The 17,370-nt window shown below is 44.6% G+C and overlaps 1 protein-coding gene across 1 annotated transcript in view; it reads right to left on the bottom strand.

Annotated features, from left to right (window-relative positions):
* Positions 1 to 416: 416 nt before the first annotated feature.
* The window catches only part of rgs12b (regulator of G protein signaling 12b), a gene marked incomplete at both ends in the record, with an annotated part of 91,692 nt that continues 74,738 nt past the window's right edge, over positions 417 to 17,370 (bottom strand). The window contains 7 exon segments of the mRNA XM_083655788.1: positions 417 to 910; positions 9,221 to 9,844; positions 10,171 to 10,342; positions 12,264 to 12,331; positions 13,410 to 13,506; positions 15,594 to 15,720; positions 15,940 to 16,013. Of these exon segments, the coding sequence (XP_083511914.1) occupies positions 417 to 910; positions 9,221 to 9,844; positions 10,171 to 10,342; positions 12,264 to 12,331; positions 13,410 to 13,506; positions 15,594 to 15,720; positions 15,940 to 16,013 (1,656 nt within the window).

Here is a 17,370-nt window from a genome sequence, read left to right as displayed (position 1 = left end):
TTGTCCAGGAGAGAAGCAGACAGCTGAGTATTGTTTTTTAGAGTTGTTTTCAAAATGCTAGACTAGACTTTAGCTGTAACTAATATAGACTTTATATACATGTAGAATTTAACTGTAACTAATATAGTTACACATTTATATCCCAGAATCAAAGAACTGCGGTATTGGAGTTAGAGGGATTCTGCTGTGTGGGCAGGCCGGGCAGTCATGAAGATGGTTAACAGGCATCCTGAAAGGTCTAAGGTTTGTGTTGAAACAGAATCAGACACTGAATGCAATTAGCTCAATCAAGTAGGCTTGATAGACCAGCCTGTCTTCCTCTAATAGGAGCCCTGGGCAGGTGGTCTAAAAGAAGCCGTTGATGTTGGGTCTAAATTTGAAACCGTGAAAATGTCTGAATTGCTCCAGAGATTTTCTCAAACAAAGGTCGCCTTGAATTTACTCCGGTCCACCTGACCATTGCCCTGCCCCTCGCCCTGCTCCAGCGGCCCCTTTGCCGTGACCATGGAGGGCGCGTCCGAAGTCTGGTACACCGCCGACCTCATCCTGCCGCCACGGCAACGCAGCTCCAGGGCCACGCCCTCCCACTTCCTGTCCAGCTCTGAACCCTGGGGGCCCCGCAAATCCCGGGACCCTCTGCCACTGCCGGGTCTCCTGCACGCGTCTTCCGAGTCAGAGACGGCTACTCCGATTTTGTCCAGGTCTAAGGCCCGGTTGGGCGTGGTGTGGCTGCTGGAGCGGGATGAAGGGGACTTGGATTTGCGGCGTGACCACGGAGGCCGGGGGGGAGGAGGAGGAGGGGGAGGGGGAGGGGGAGGAAGGGGCAGGGCGTTGGAAGGTGGCGCTCTTCTGTTGGGCATCCTGAAACTCCCTCCTCGCCCCTTCCCTCGCCTCCTGTCCCTGTCTTTACCTGGAGAAGAAGACGCTGCTTTAAGAAGACAACACGGACGAGATATTCACCAGCACTGCAAACAAGCCACACACACACGGTAGATACACAAACTGGGATGCTGGCTGGCTGCTATAGAAGAACTCTCTCTCTCTCTCTCTCTCTCTCTCTCTCTCTCTCTCTCACACACACACACACGCAAGCAAGCAAGCAAAACAGACTTAAAAATCGAAGTAGAAGATTTCCTTATCTCTTGGTGTTTGCAAGTATACTGTATGTGAATGCGTGAGAAAATTAGAAAGCTTATTCCGAAAATTCTAATATCACAATTTGACAGCCATGAGCAGCCTGTAATGGCCAGCCTGTAATGACCAGCTTAGCCAACTGCTCCATCACCATAGATACAGTGACAACTCTCACACACTGGCACACAGACACACAAATACATGTACACACACAGACATCCAGCTAGGAGGCAGCAGCAAACTAAGTGGATGTGACAGATATTCCCCATGCTGGCGGCGGGCTATGATATCATGGGAAAGAGGGTTGGATGGTGCTCTGTGCTTGTTGTGTGTCAGACTGTCTGTCTATCTATATGGGATGATGGGGAAGGGAGGTTTTGCCGCTTCTTAAAATAGGCTGCCATCTACTGGTCTCTCCACCAGTGGTGGAGAGACAGAGAGCGATAGAGGAGGAAAGAGATGGAAGAAGACAATGTGCAATAAGAGATGGCTGTTCAGACGGTGACAGAAAAAACAGAAGAAATTCTGAGAGAAAGATGGAAGTAGAAGCAAAGAGACAAAATATACTAGACCTCCCTCACTCGGGTTCATCAACCTAAACCACACATGGGCAAAATACGGGCCGCGGGCCGCATGCGTGTGTGGCCCACGATGGAATTGATTTTTTTTTTTTTCTTTCTTTTTTTACACAGTGTACCTGAACGCAACATGCAAGATACCCGCTGAATAAGTGTCCAAATGTCATTCTGGCCAATACTCCACTTCTGTTATAACATTTCAGTCTGAAATATGGAATAGGCTATCTTTCAATCGTCTTTATGACTAAAAGGCAAAAGGTAATCTCATGTGTAAGAAATGACTGTTCTACAGTCATTTCTTGCGGCCCTGGGGCAAAATGCGGCCCCAGGGCCGGACTCAAAGAAAAACAAAACGACCCCCAAAAACTCAATAAAAGGCAGAATTATGTTAATAAATTGAATCTGCTACAGCCATTGGATTTGTATCACTATTATATCAGGAGATTAACAAGAAATTACCAATCACAACGGGAGAGAGGGTTAAAAATAGGGAGACTCCCGCAATAATTAGGAGTGTTGGCAGGTATAATCTCCAATGTGTGGCCCCTCACTTACTTGATGTAAGTCAGTATGGCCCTCAGGAGAAAAAAAATGGCCCACCCCTGATCTAAACCCTGCTCTTCTCATCCCAGTGTTGTTGTTTTTTTCATCATTTTCCACGGTTCTCTCAGCTCTGGTGGGTGAAATACAGTCACAGTGCAATATACAGTTTGGCCTGGCTCACTTGTAAGACAATAAAACATTTCTCTCCCCCTCTTTTCCTCTTCCTGGTTCTGTATTATGTACTCTCTTTTTTTTTGTCCATCAGTTGGTCCCTCCTCTATCCAGCAGATGGCGTCATGTGAAATGATAAGCTAAAAGGCAGTGATACACTGTCTTGGCAATTATTCTTTTGGACAATGCAGATGGGCAACGGTAGTGAATTGAAATGCAGAGCCAAAACTCTATTCATATAACATCTACTGTGAATCATAAAGATGCAGCTCCTTGGGTTCCGTAGCCCTTCAGATTTGCCCAAAACGTTACTTCCCACATATCACAGATCTCAAGTGCCTGTGGAGCGATGAACCACACCCCCAGAGATTAGTTTAAGTGGATATTTAGTTAAGTTTATAGCTTCCTTAACATTTGTATAAGGGGTTTTCTTATGGTTTAAACCCCATGTTTAAACCCTACTTTCTCCTATGCTCTTAATGGCAAATATTCATCAATGTATTAGCAATGGGAATCTCCATCACTGAGGCGATGCGATATGCATCTCGATGCATTACTACGTTAAAGATACATATGAAGCAACTACCGATGTGATACGATACAACTCACCCCATTGCGATGCAGTGTGGTTCGACACGATTTGATTAAACACAATGCGATTCAGCGCGATGCGATGCGATTGAACGCAATGCAAAAGAATGATGCTAAGCATGGGACAAAAGTGTGATTTTATTTCTTAGGCAGCAAATCATAAATTAACTAAAAAAGTGCCATTTTAACTCTACATATTTGTTTATCTAGTACAGTACTGCAACTCAGTAGGCTAAGTATCTCATTTATGCTGTTTCTTTATATAAATCCGATTTTTACCAATGCAAAGATGTTTGAAGTGCGATCGCATCTTGAACTTTTATCGCTAGAATGTACATTTTGGAGATGGGAGAATGAATTGTTAAATTTTGAACATGAAAGAGACATGATAGCCGTGTTCGAAATGGTTCACTCATTTCCTCACTCACTATTCCCCATATAGTGGGGAGGTCTTTTGCCGCATGTCATCCCCTCTCTCTCTCCCCACCTTTCCTGTCTGCCTACTGTCCTATCTAAATAAAGGCAAAAATGCCAGGAAAAAGAAGAAGAAGAAGAAAAACTATTCCCCATGTAGTAGTGTTTATCAGTGACCTATATGTGCAACGATCAAATGAGTTTTGGACACTACTTCACTCTTCTTCTCCTATGGTAAACAAATCTGCATTGCATTGAAATTACAGTACATTGTGGGCATTTTATAATCGACTATATAGTGAATCAAATTAACAGTTGATAATTCGGACACTAGTAAAAAATTACAAACACACTATAGTCACTATAGTGTGTGTGTGTGTGTGTGTGTGTGTGTGTGTGTGTGTGTGTGTGTGTGTGTGTGTGTGAGAGAGAGAGAAGGGTGTTTGCAGAAATAGTGTCGACACAACTGGCCCTTGGACGTATTTCACCCATCAGCAACTTCACAACCCTCATTATATTTCATTTTATAGTACACATCTTAACTGTGCAATACTGATCCAATATTGCAATATTGTATTTTGTACAAAAATCCAATGTGCAATGACAGTATCCACAGATGTGCAGTTTTACCTGAAACTTACTTTTTGCATTACTACTACAATAACAGTGCTGTATATGTTACTATTTTGTACATAATACATACCGGTATTCCATACTCTCTTATTCTATAGTACTTGATAAATCATGTAGAATAATGCACATATTTATTTTACAGATTTTTATTTTATTTTATCGTATTCTATTTTTATACTGCCTCTATTCTTCTAATAATCTCCGTAGCCTATGCTTATACAGTATAAAAGGGTAGTAGTAAGTGGGTTCTGCGATTTTGTTCACATTTTTGTTCACGTTTTTGGTTACACTCGAGCAATTGTGATGTCATTGATGATGTCATAGACATTGTGACATCATTGTCTATTACATCATCAGTGGCATCATCGTCTATGACATCATCAGTGATGTCACTCGAGCACTCCATGATGTCATCAGTGATGGTAAGTGGGCTCTGTCTGCGATTTTGGTCCGCGATCTCAAGCAAATGTGATGTCACTGATGATGTCACAATGTCTGGTCACTCGAGCAGTTGTGATGTGATGTCATCAGCGATGCAAAGTTGGGCAATTGTGCGCTGAACCTAGTAAGTACAGTATATTTCCCTACTTGAATGTGAGCAACTGCAGTATTGCACAATTTCCCCCCGGGGGTCAATAAACTATTTCTTTATTGTTGTCACATGTCATTCCCAGGGGAAATACAAACACAAGAAGCAACATTGATAATTCTCATGAAAAACCCTACTGAAAAAGATCATCTTGTGATGCAAAGACGCACACAGATGCAGTCAGCTCTGTGTGTATGTACTGTATGTGTGTGTGTGTGTGTGTGTGTGTGTGTGTGTGTGTGTGTGTGTGTGTGTGTGTGTGTGTGTGTGTTGTGTGTGTGTGTGTGTGAAGATGAGGGGGAAACAGAACCTGGTTTTGTTTTGCAGGCTACCAATGAGCCCAGTGTGACAAAGGTTGCCTAACAAGGCGTTGAGCAGAGGGGAGCCCATGCATAGCTAATAGCCCAGTCCCCCCAAAACCTTTTGTACCCCGATACAAAAGCCCTGTCCTGCAAACAACACACACACATGCACGCACACACACACGCACGCTTGCACACGCACACACACGTACTTGCACACACACACACACACGCTCATCGCACACGCATGCACGCACGCACGATGAGGAGAGAAAAGGAAAAGAGAAGAATGTAATAGAGAGAAGTAGGAGGAGAGGAATATCAAATAAGATAAGATAAGATAAGATACCCCCCCGCGCGCGGTAATGGCTTTCCTAATTATTGCTTCAACAAATTGTATTATTAATATTATTGAGAAACAGGCGACACTAGATAGACTGACTGAAAGCCTGCTGTAACAAACACATAAGTCTGAAATGCGTGTTACAGAGCTGTTTTTTTTTTGTACCCCAGCAGGATACTCACGAGACTTCAGCGGGACTTGGGGTGAAAGTTGGATTCACAGACCAGGGATGAGGAAACCGAGGCTGCCCGAGACTGCCCGAAGCAGCCCGGAGGAGAATTGACGGAATCACGTTCATTTATGGACGATATTACGAGGATATGAACCGCTACGTTGCAGAAAATACGTTATTTACAGTGTGTAAATAACACTGGCTTCTTATTTATTTGCCTCTAGAAAAAGGTTGTTGTTAAGTGAGATTTATTAGATGACCTTTGTTTAGTTAAATTGTTGTCCTGCTTTGCTGTTTATTTAAACCGTTGACATCATTTGCCATTCAATCAGCTGCACATCAACTACTACCCCCTTGAAACATCTCCCTCTGGTCCTCAGACTTTGATGGGTGTGCCACCTGCCAAGGCTTGTAGTGTGGCCAGCAGTCCCTCAGTTTAGCACATGGTCCTTGGAGCTGGAATAGCCTTGGCAGTGGACATGGATCAGAGGAATCAGCAGCAAGATGAGAAACTGATAAAGAGATCCAAACTGGAGCCAAAACCATCAGAGTCAAAACATGCAAATTGGCATGTGACGCCCGTCTGGCAACTATTTTTACCCAGCTGAACTGTGTATGCACTAGCCTACCCAGCTGAACTGTGTATGCACTAGCCTACCCAGCTGAACTGTGTATGCACTAGCCTACCCAGCTGAACTGTGTATGCACTAGCCTACCCAGCTGAACTGTGTATGCACTAGCCTACCCAGCTGAACTGTGTATGCACTAGCCTACCCAGCTGAACTGTGTATGCACTAGCCTACCCAGCTGAACTGTGTATGCACTAGCCTACCCAGCTGAACTGTGTATGCACTAGCCTACCCAGCTGAACTGTGTATGCACTAGCCTACCCAGCTGAACTGTGTATGCACTAGCCTACCCAGCTGAACTGTGTATGCACTAGCCTACCCAGCTGAACTGTGTATGCACTAGCCTACCCAGCTGAACTGTGTATGCACTAGCCTACCCAGCTGAACTGTGTATGCACTAGCCTACCCAGCTGAACTGTGTATGCACTAGCCTACCCAGCTGAACTGTGTATGCACTAGCCTACCCAGCTGAACTGTGTATGCACTAGCCTACCCAGCTGAACTGTGTATGCACTAGCCTACCCAGCTGAACTGTGTATGCACTAGCCTACCCAGCTGAACTGTGTATGCACTAGCCTAGTAGAAATCCCTGAATATACTGTAACAGCTAGAACAGTCTGGTAAGTTCAGAAAATCACATCACTTTACTGTAATGCAGCCTTTAAAAGCAGGAAAAAAACACTTGTGCCATATCATGATAACCATTATCCAAAATCTATAGCCCCTCCTTGCCCCGGTGTAGCGCCGTCCCTGCTGACCACCCCATCGGGAGGTAGTCTGGCATTGTGTTCGGATCTTAGCTAGGTGTAAACAAAATCCGTACAACATGCTCGCATCCTAAAGATAGGAGAGGGGATTTGTGGTGTGTCACTCCAGATTAATGTACAGAGATGGGAAGAAACCAAGACGGTTTACTCATTAGCTACTTCCACCTTCATCGGTGGTAAAAGGAAATAGCAGACCTCGGTGCCTAAAGTTTTTTCTCTCCTACCAATAAATGTGCATAAAGTTTGTTTAACTTTTTAACATATCGGTAGGTAGGCTATTTATTACTCAGGTCTGCTTTTGGCAGCATTGAGCATCTTAGCCTATGCATTTTGACCAGTTACACTTCTCTTTCACCTCTGACAGCTATATGTGAGATCTGATCTCAATGAGGATAAGGACAACGCATTTAAAATACCAAGTGTAAATGCAAAGGCAAGATCGGATCGTTGATTATCTGGATAATGTATCCGGATACAGATCACATTTTAATACCAGGTGTAAATGGGGTCTAAGAAAGGAATGGATGAGTGATTTCAACCTCTAGAGCATTTATTAGATCTATTTACAGATAGTACAGTCAATCCTAATGGAACAGAACAGAGCACAAATCATGTCTATCATGACACAACTGAAGAAACATCATGGATCATTGGATTTCGACAATGAGTACAGTAATACGGTGAATTCAAAAAGTTTGACTATATACAAATTAATACTTTTCATTGATACACGGAAAAAAATTGAAAAAGCGTGGGATAAATTAATGTCTTCTTGGGAATATATTACATGATAAAATAAGAGTAAAAACCTTTAAAAGTTAAACGTTTTGACTTGTTAGTCCGATCCTTCTGGTCAAGGCCTTGCAAGGACAAGCAGTCCAAAACATAATTGTGAGAGAGAGAGAGAGAGAGAGAGAGAGAGAGAGAGAGAGAGAAAGAGAGAGAGAGAGAGAAAGAGAGAGAGACAGAGAGAGAGAGAGAGAGTAATCCAGAATGTGATTGACAGTGATGCAGCGAGGCCAGAGTGACCGATCCACGAAAAAAGGGATGGAAAAAGGGGCATGTGCAGAAATGTCTGGACCGTGTGGGCAGAGAGAGAGACAGACAGACAGACAGACAGCGTGATGTGTGCGCAGTGTGTTCCATTTTAACCACCAGCACGAGAACAGCCTGAGGTGAGAGAAACAAAGAATGTACTGTCCTCAGGTGATTTAGGAACAGCTGAGCGTGTGTGTGTGTGTGTGTGTGTGTGTGTGTGTGTGTGTGTGTGTGTGTACTTGCGAGGTCAGCCTCGGCGTCAGCACAACATTTTGCTCCACTTGGAACAAAGCGTGTAACAGGCAAGGTTTAAAGTAACACCTTATCGCCTAAGCAAGGTCCACTTAAAAGTGTGCTAATGAAGCGTTGAGTACGTACTGTAGTACGCAAGATCCATTTTGGATTTGGAATAGCTAGTGATTGTTTTCTGAATGTATGATAACCTTCCCATGGCATGGAACAGGCGTTAGATCCAAGCACAACACAAATAAACAGGGAGAAAACAAGATTAAAAAAAAAGCAAGATTTGCGTGTAAAGTCTCTTTTTTGTGATTGGCTAAAGTGCATTGTTAGATTCTAGGGGTGGAGGAGGGAGTTTGGCACTGGTCTTCACCAATTCTTGGACTAGTCCTGAGCTTGTCCTTGAGCTTCGGTCTCCAGAGAAAATCCACAGCAAGTCCACTCAAAGGTTCACACAGATACCCACCACAGAGGGAAAGTCCAGGGAGAAGTTACAGACAGGAGTTCCTCTGAATGCATCCTTTTTTCCTCTCTTCATGTCATAAATGAGCTAATGCTATGAGTGATGCAGTGCAGTGGTCCTTTATTTCACCTATCCAATTATGTTACATCTGTTGTGGTCTTACTTCCTACAGCAACAGCTAGTACTGGGGAGAAGATAAATGAGTGCAGTGCACGCCATCATACAGTTTAATCTCAACTTACTATATCCACAATATTACAATCTTAAACATTTTGGCTCCATTATTAACATCAGTTAATGTATTTTTGTCTTGATACCTTAACTTACTCTGTTTGGGGAATAACACTTCTCAATGTCATCTAGATTGTACTGTAGAAAGTGATTTAAATTAAAAATGTGACATGACTATTGACTCAAATGAAGGGAGGAGAGCAGGATGCATTCTGGGAGCAGCCACACAGATCCACAGACCAGGCATAAGTTTCCCCGGTCTCACAAGGGACTTCAAACTGATTCTAGATCAGTTTAGTGGGTTTCCAATCCCACTCATGTGAAGGAAGGAGGTGAAAGTTCACATGATCAAACGGTCAAAAAGTTCACACGGGGGAAGTACCTGAGCTGTGCCAATCGTCCTGTGCTTGCTGTTGGGGTCGCGGGCGGGGTTTGGATGGCAGGGCAGAGGGAGTTACGTAGGTGAGGCTAGGGCTGTTAATGTCTGCCTCTCCCACCAGAGTCAGGTCAGACAGGGTGTCCTCCTCCAGCATCTGCACGGACTCTCCCCTGCCGGAGTCCTGGGGGAGGCCGCGCTGGACGGACTCTCCCCTGCCGGAGTCCTGGGGGAGGCCGCGCTGGGGGCCCTGCTGAGATGGCTGGATGGGGGAGAGGGTGCCGGGGAAGGGGGGCGGCGGCCTGCCTCTCCTCCCCCCTCCGCTCCCGCTGCCCAGCGAAGAGTCCAAGCTCTGTGACTGGTGACTCGCGTTGAGCGAGTGGGAGGAGCTTCCTCCTCCTCTGTCGTTGTTGTTGTTGTTCTCCTTGTTGCCCCGGCGACCGCCGCCAGGGTTACGGGAGTTAGGGGTGGAGCAAGTGGGCTCGAGGTCGTAGGGAGGGGGGACGGCCCGGCTGGTTGCCGCCGGCAACAGGCGCAGGAATTCTGGGAGCTGCAGGTCGCTCTTGTTTAACAAACCTCGCTGGTCGTCTGCTCGGTTGCTCTGAGCTTTGGATATGAGGTTGAAGAACTCTGCACGCATGCGCACACACACAAACCATACACACGCATTCCAATGAATAATGCCCCCGTACAACACATTGACAAAACATTCACTGTAATTCAGAGAACATGCAGAAGAGCGTGTGCATTAATCAGTTAGACAAGTCAAAGCTACATACATTGTGAGAGGAGGTGACTGTGCTACATGTAGCTAGCTAGCTCTGAAAGCATTGGTGCTGCTTCTGCAATACTGCAGACAGGCAAAAGGGTTAGTGTGACCATAGCAGCAAGGCTACAGGGCTACAGGGAGCGGAGAGATCACAAAGACAGAAAGAGGGAGGTTGTTTATTCTTTACCTTCAGCTTCGTCTATATTAATCTTTTTCTGCTTTCTCTTTTCCGGAGCCTTATGGAGAGAGACAGAGTGGTTGGGTAAAGGCTGGCTGCTTGTGGCAGGGCCGGGCCCAGCCTTGCCGTTCTCCCTATAGGGGTGGGCCGAGCCGGCTTTCCCTGACGGCCTGTCCTCCCCCTGGGTGCCACAAGGAGAGCGGAGTGGGCCATTAGAGCCCAGATGGCCAAGGGACATGATGGTGTTGGTATGGGGACAAGGAATGAAGGGAGGAAGGGGTCAATTTGTAAAAAAAAAAAAAAAAATGGGGACCAGTGTTGTTGATGGTGAGAAAGAAGCAAATTGTAAACACGACAACAATAGGGGGTTGGGCAATTCAATATGGAGAGATGCCAAATGGAAAATTGCTGCCCTGATGTGACTGATTATCAATGACATTAAAGTCCCTGGAAAGCAAAATCCACAAAAACCTTCTAACTATTAAATTTAGGGTCTTATGTGAGTAATTGTGTGCCTCAGAAATTAATTGACATTACTTTCAACCCTAACCCCAAAAATCGACACTTTTCTACAAGGTCTGGATTTCCATTTCCTCATTGAAGAGAGCGGTGCGCGCGGTGCTAAAATGCATGATCTTATCACGTCATAAGATTTAATCGAATCACACACACGCATGCACGCACGCGCGCACACACACACTGACACACACACAGTAGCGCAGCGGCAGAGATCTCTTCCTCTCTGTAAACCCTCTCTGTCTGCAACGCGCGAACACACACACACACACACACTCCATCTCTCTTTTCTTCTCTCTCTCTCTCCTTCTCGCTCTCTCCGTTAACGGAGAGAGAGGTCTCCTCCAGCAGGTCTCCTCCGAGAGAGAGAGAGAGAGAGAGAGACCTGCTGCAGACGGGACACACCCACACAGTCCGCAGGAGAAAATACACTCTAAAATCTAATTGATTCTCATGACTTTTGCCATGACTATCAAACCTAAATGTATATACTTGTATATACTTTGCAACGTTCATCATCGTTCAAATTTGGCTGGTGGCTTATTAACATAGGTTCCTGTGATGTGATGAACTCAAAATGCTAAATAATAAAAAAATATTTCTGGTTTCCAGGGACTTTAACTGAAAATATTTGTAAATCATACATTATACAGTATTTGCTGGTTGATGAATTAGAATTAAAAGACAGGTGTGAAATGTTCCATTCAGACACCCAAAATGTCCAACGCTGATGATGGCAACAGTGCACTAAGCATCACCGAAATGTAGGCCAACAGTGACACACACCCCAACACCAGAGACGTCTTCTCCACTACTACTAGCCATACTACTACCCCCAAAAGCAGGGAATAGCCCGTTTTAAGGTGAATTATTATAGAATATTTTAAGACGCCAATACGCGACTACTACAGGCGGCCATCAATCCGTAAAACCCCATTCATAACAAAGAAACCTCCCGTAGCATTCCAAAGTGCAACCACCACCAAATCCTTTCCAGGTATCCAGACAAATAAAGGAAGCTTTTGGAGGCTGTGCCACCTGGCAAAGGCTGTGTCTACATGGCTGGGCTTGTATCCCCTGTGCAGTGGCCTTAGCCTGGGCTTGTATCCCCTGTGCAGTGGCCTTAGCTGGGCTTGTATCCCCTGTGCAGTGGCCTTAGCTGGGCTTGTATCCCCTGTGCAGTGGCCTTAGCTGGGCTTGTATCCCCTGTGCAGTGGCCTTAGCTGGGCTTGTATCCCCTGTGCAGTGGCCTTATCATCGGAAGAAGGAGAACCAGAAAACCAGAAAGGAAAGTTGACGTTGCATTCAGCGGCAGGTAGGAACCTGGAGTGTGAGACGAGCCTCTCGGCCACCCAGCAGTGCACATATGCAGTCACATACAGCCCGATCCCTCCCCGACACACACATCATACACCTGCGCACATGTTTTAACACATTGCAAAAAGACACACATGGGTGACTGAAGACAGCAAGAGAGACACTTAGTAGCGTGACATCATCAACCAGTGGGTAGAGACATTCGGTGGGTTATGGAACATTCCGGAGCGAGAGGGAACCGTGAAGTAAAGGAGGAAGTGGGTTCTTACTGTTGCCGATTGGTTTCTGCTTGTGGAGGGCGTGACATGGCTCTTAGAAGGAGTGACCTTCTGTTTGTCTGTTAAATGAAAGAAAGGGAAATGGTATAGTGATATTGCTGATACTAAAATTGGTACAAACAAGACAGAATGGCCCTTTGGTGGGTGACTACTGTACGCATGACAGTAAGCATGATCATAAGGTAAAGGTAAAGTCCCACTGATTGTCACACACCTGAGTGTGCGAAAGTTGTTCTTCGCATTTGACCCATCCCCTGGGGGAGCGGTGAGCGGCAGCAGTGCCGCGCTCGGGAATCATATGGTGATCTGGCCCCCCAATAGACTACTTGCACAACTCCACTACTTCCTGAAATGAGTAGGGCATCTTGGTTTCCTGTGCTACACTATTGGATGAACTGATTAATGTCAGGTGTGCCTGACTGCTGCAGTCACAACAACAGTGATCAGGCACACCTGACATTAATCAGTTCATCCAATAGTGTAGGACAGGAAACCAAGATGCCCTACTCATTTCAGGAAGTAGTGGAGTTGTGCAAGTAGTCTATTCCAACCCTTTGATGCTGAGTGCCAAGCAGGGAGGCAAATGGGTCCCATTTTTATAATCTTTGGTATGACTCGGCCGGGGATCGAACTCACAACCTCCCAGTCTCAGGGCGGACACTCAAACCACAAGGCCACTGAGCTGTCATGCATACTGTCATGCGAACATTTGTCTTTTGGGTTGGTCAACATTATCCTGAACACAAATATATCAGTCATTGTCAGAAATGATGGAGCAATGTGTTTTCACAGCACACACAGAAGGTTTCATGACATGAAGTCATTTGAACGCACAAATGTGAGACTTTAACTTTGAAATTCTCTAAGATGATACAGTAAACATGCTTGATTTTGAGTTAGTATACAGTCAGGGTTGTCCTGAACTCTATATATCAGTCACTGTCAGGGTGTGTTTTCCTTTGGGGGTGGCTAAAACTAGTTCCCACCCACCCCCCCTAAATGCAGGGAAAACCCTGGGCTGTTATTAATGAGACGCCGCAGTTGTGATTTCTTTGTTGATGGTACTGAAAGAAACTGTGTGTGTGTGTGTGTGTGTGTGTGTGCATGCACGCACACGCATGTGTGTGTTTTCCTTACCGTTTCCAGGAGTGTGGTCTGCTACATCTAACACCACTCTGAGCCCATCCAAGTTGGATATAGGAAGACCGAGATCCAATGGCTCCGACTCCCCACTCTGCATCACACAAACACAAACAAACAAACAAACAAACAAACAGGAAATACTCTGCATCAGACAGACACACAAAGAAAAAGGAAAATAGGACAAACTTGAGAGAGTTCACGCACTAAAACTAGTTTTGGAGATAAGGACCGGCGCTCACTGATCAGGATTACAGCCAAATCTATTTCAATCAGATGATGTAGGCTGGAACATCAATTAATACAGTCAAACAATGGATTATACCTCAATGACAAACAAACGCAGAAATCAGTAAATTCTCAACTGCAAAAAATGTATATATATAAAAAAAAATACAGCAGTTGTATGTTTAAAAAAATCCATTGTTTGACTGTATTAATTGGTGTTCCAGCCTACATAATCTGATTCAAATAGATTTTCTATCTCTGTAGGTGTTGATATTCCTAAATGTAACTTAGCAAAACCCTTAGGTTTGAATGAGAAGATTAGCCTTTCTTACTCTTACTTTTGAGGAAGGTCGGAGAGAGTCGTAATTCGAGGGGTGGGTAGGCGGAGTGGCTGGGGGGGATGTTGGTGGGTCAGGGTTATGGTTCTGATCCCACTCACATTTACATATCATGTATGCAATCTCCGAGTGCACTTCTAGTTTTTTTTTTATAGTGAATGGTTTATGACATCTGGCTGCAGGAATGACAGTTGAAAATTAGCCCCTTGGCTAATACCGGCACATTTACCTTGTGGTTGATTCATGTGTAATGTCCCTGATCGATCAATAAATAAATAAATTACAAACTACAAACACACTGTGATTCCAATGCTTTTCACTCTGAAGAAGACACTGTGCTGTCGAAACGTCAGTGTGTTGAGCTGCACCAAATAAAGACTTTTTAAGATGTCTCTCTGTGTGCTCAGCTCTCCTATCTGATGAAATTAGGACGCCTTCCTCTCTTACATTGCCTAATCTGTCTGTTACATTGTTTCTCTCTGAACAGATAAACTGAGCAGGGCCACTTACAATGCCTGTCTGTTACATTCTGTCTGTTACATTCTTTCTCTCTGAACAGATAAACTGAGCAGGGCCACTTACAATGCCTGTCTGTTACATTCTGTCTGTTACATTCTTTCTCTCTGAACAGATAAACTGAACAGGGCTACTTACAATGCCTGTCTGTTACGTTCTGTCTGTTACATTCTTTCTCTCTGAACAGATAAACTGAGCAGGGCCACTTACAATGCCTGTCTGTTACATTCTGTCTGTTACATTCTTTCTCTCTGAACAGATAAACTGAGCAGGGCCACTTACAATGCCTGTCTGTTACATTCTGTCTGTTACATTCTTTCTCTCTGAACAGATAAACTGAGCAGGGCCACTTACAATGCCTGTCTGTTACATTCTGTCTGTTACATTCTTTCTCTCTGAACAGATAAACTGAACAGGGCCACTTACAATGCCTGTCTGTTACATTCTGTCTGTTACATTCTTTCTCTCTGAACAGATAAACTGAACAGGGCCACTTACAATGCCTGTCTGTTACGTTCTGTCTGTTACATTCTTTCTCTCTGAACAGATCAACTGAACAGGGCCACTTAGGCCATGTTCACATTACAGGCAAATCCGATTTGCTGCTAAAGTCATTAATCATCATTATCTTGATTGGTTTCCCAAATCTGATTTGGGAGTGTGTCCACACTGCCACAAATCTGATTTGGGCAAGTGTTCAAGTCGGATCTGTGTGTCCAGATACAATGAGCCAATGAGCCAACATACAATGTTTCTGGCAGTGTTTGCATGTCTGCTCTCTGCTCTTCAAGTCCCCGCCCCCTGCAAGACACTCTCAAATCTGATTTGGGTGATCAGCGCATCCACACTGAAGTCACATCAGTCGAAAGCAGATTGGAAACTACCTCCATATGTGGTTTGGGACAAGTGACACAAATCAGACTTGGAGCGTCCAGACTCATAAAACCAATCTAGATAGAATCAATAATAGGTCATTAAAGTTCACAAATCAGATTTGGCCTCCTAGTCTGAACATGGCCTTACAAAGCCTGTCTGTTACGTTCTGTCTGTATGTTACATTCTTTCTCTCTGAACAGATAAACTGAACAGGGCCACTTACAACGCGTGCCACCAGATCAGAGAGGTGCAGACCGTACTTGGCCACCACAGGCCTGAGAACCTCGGTCACTGGCTTGGTGGGCTTGGCTTTTAGGCCCACCGAACGGTTAATCGGTACCAAGTCCAGTCTGGAAAAGGAGACAACAGATAAGACAATAAACATTTCCCATAGATTTCTCTGTGGCAGTGGGGTTAGTGGTAATTGAGGATCTAAGACCCACATTCATTCTAGTTTTTTATTCCTAGTATCAGTTCCATAAAAGCTTAATAGTAATTCTTGTTTTGATATTGTGAATATTTGATGAAAGGCAGAATACAAAACTGATGATGACTGCATATCTCTGTACCTGAAGAGAGTGCGTTTCTCTAGTCTGAGGTCCCGAGAGCACAGAGTCAAACAGTCCTGGTCCAAAACCAGAGGCTGAGAGAGAGAGAGAGAGAGAGAGAGAGAGAGCAAGTGAGAGACAGCGACAAAGAGAGAGACAGAGAGAGGGAGAGAGAGACAGAGAGAGACAAAGAGAGAGAGCAATAGAGAGACAGAGACAAAGAGAGAGACAGAGAGAGACAGAGGCAGACAGATACAGAGAGAGAGCTGTTGTCATGACGCATACATATCCAGCAAGTTACCCAGAGTTTGCAGCACTAAGGTGTTTGATGGTGAGCACACATGCTCGCACGAGCGTGTCACGCACCACTGCTGAGGAATGTGAAAGAGGTGCTGTGAGGTCAGCGCAGTAACAGTGACTGTCATGAAGTAGTGAGTAGGGATGTTCATCAATTATCGAAAATCGATAATTGATCGTTAAGGAATTGATTCGATCATGTGGAATTTTGATCGATTATTATTATTATTATTATTATTTTTTTTTTGCTGGACTAGGGTTGGGTGGAATTCGTTCCTCCTCGCCCCCCTCCATTGCACAGCCGACTAACGTGAGGTGGAGCTTCATATAGTCTCTAGTTTTCTGGCTGGGCACGGGCCTTTGTGCCAACAAAACTGTTTTAAACATGGGGAATTCAGTGAGACCTCAGTGAGGCTCAGGCCTGTTGATTTGACTCTTGTGCTGTCAGCTAAGCTGGAAGACGCCGATTGCCTTACATCATGTAACCTGACATGTAACATGTTTGTTTACCTGGCCACAGCGCTAGTGTCTGATATTCTTACTACACAGCGGCATCGCCATTATAGCTGGCCGAGAACGCGCAACGTTATTACCAGACCGGAGTAAAAAAAAAAATATATATATATATATTATTATTATTATTATTATGCTATCGATAATCGATCGTTCATTTTCCCGATTTTCGATTATGGAAATTGTTCAAAATGAACATCCCTAGTAGTGAGTGACTTCGTTTGTGCTGTGTGTGCTCCCTCTCAGTATATGTGGTGTATAATGTATACTGTACAGTACTATGTGAAATGTCCTAACTGTAATTTGCTCTACACACTGGCGAATATGCAATGTGTCGCTCTGTGTATTACACACACTGGGACAATGATCAATGACATTGATCAATGACAATGATCAATCACTACTACATAGGGCATTCATAAGTCCGGTATGTGTTCGTATAATGTAAAGGCGACTTTGTTCAGAGCCTATTGTACTCCGCTTTACACTGCCCACTTGTGGTCAAGTTACAAAAAAGCAAGCCTGCAGAAACTACAAGTGGCATATAACGATGCTATGAGGATGATTCTCAAGAGACCTCGATGGTGCAGTGCGAGTGAGAGGTTTGTTACTGCACGAGTTAACACATTTCAGGCAGTACTG

The sequence above is a fragment of the Poromitra crassiceps genome, assembly GCF_964638095.1.
Source record: "Poromitra crassiceps genome assembly, chromosome: 19".
NCBI lineage: Eukaryota > Metazoa > Chordata > Actinopteri > Beryciformes > Melamphaidae > Poromitra > Poromitra crassiceps.
Note: the sequence above shows the minus strand (reverse complement) of the source record. Positions and strands in the feature narration are given on the sequence as shown.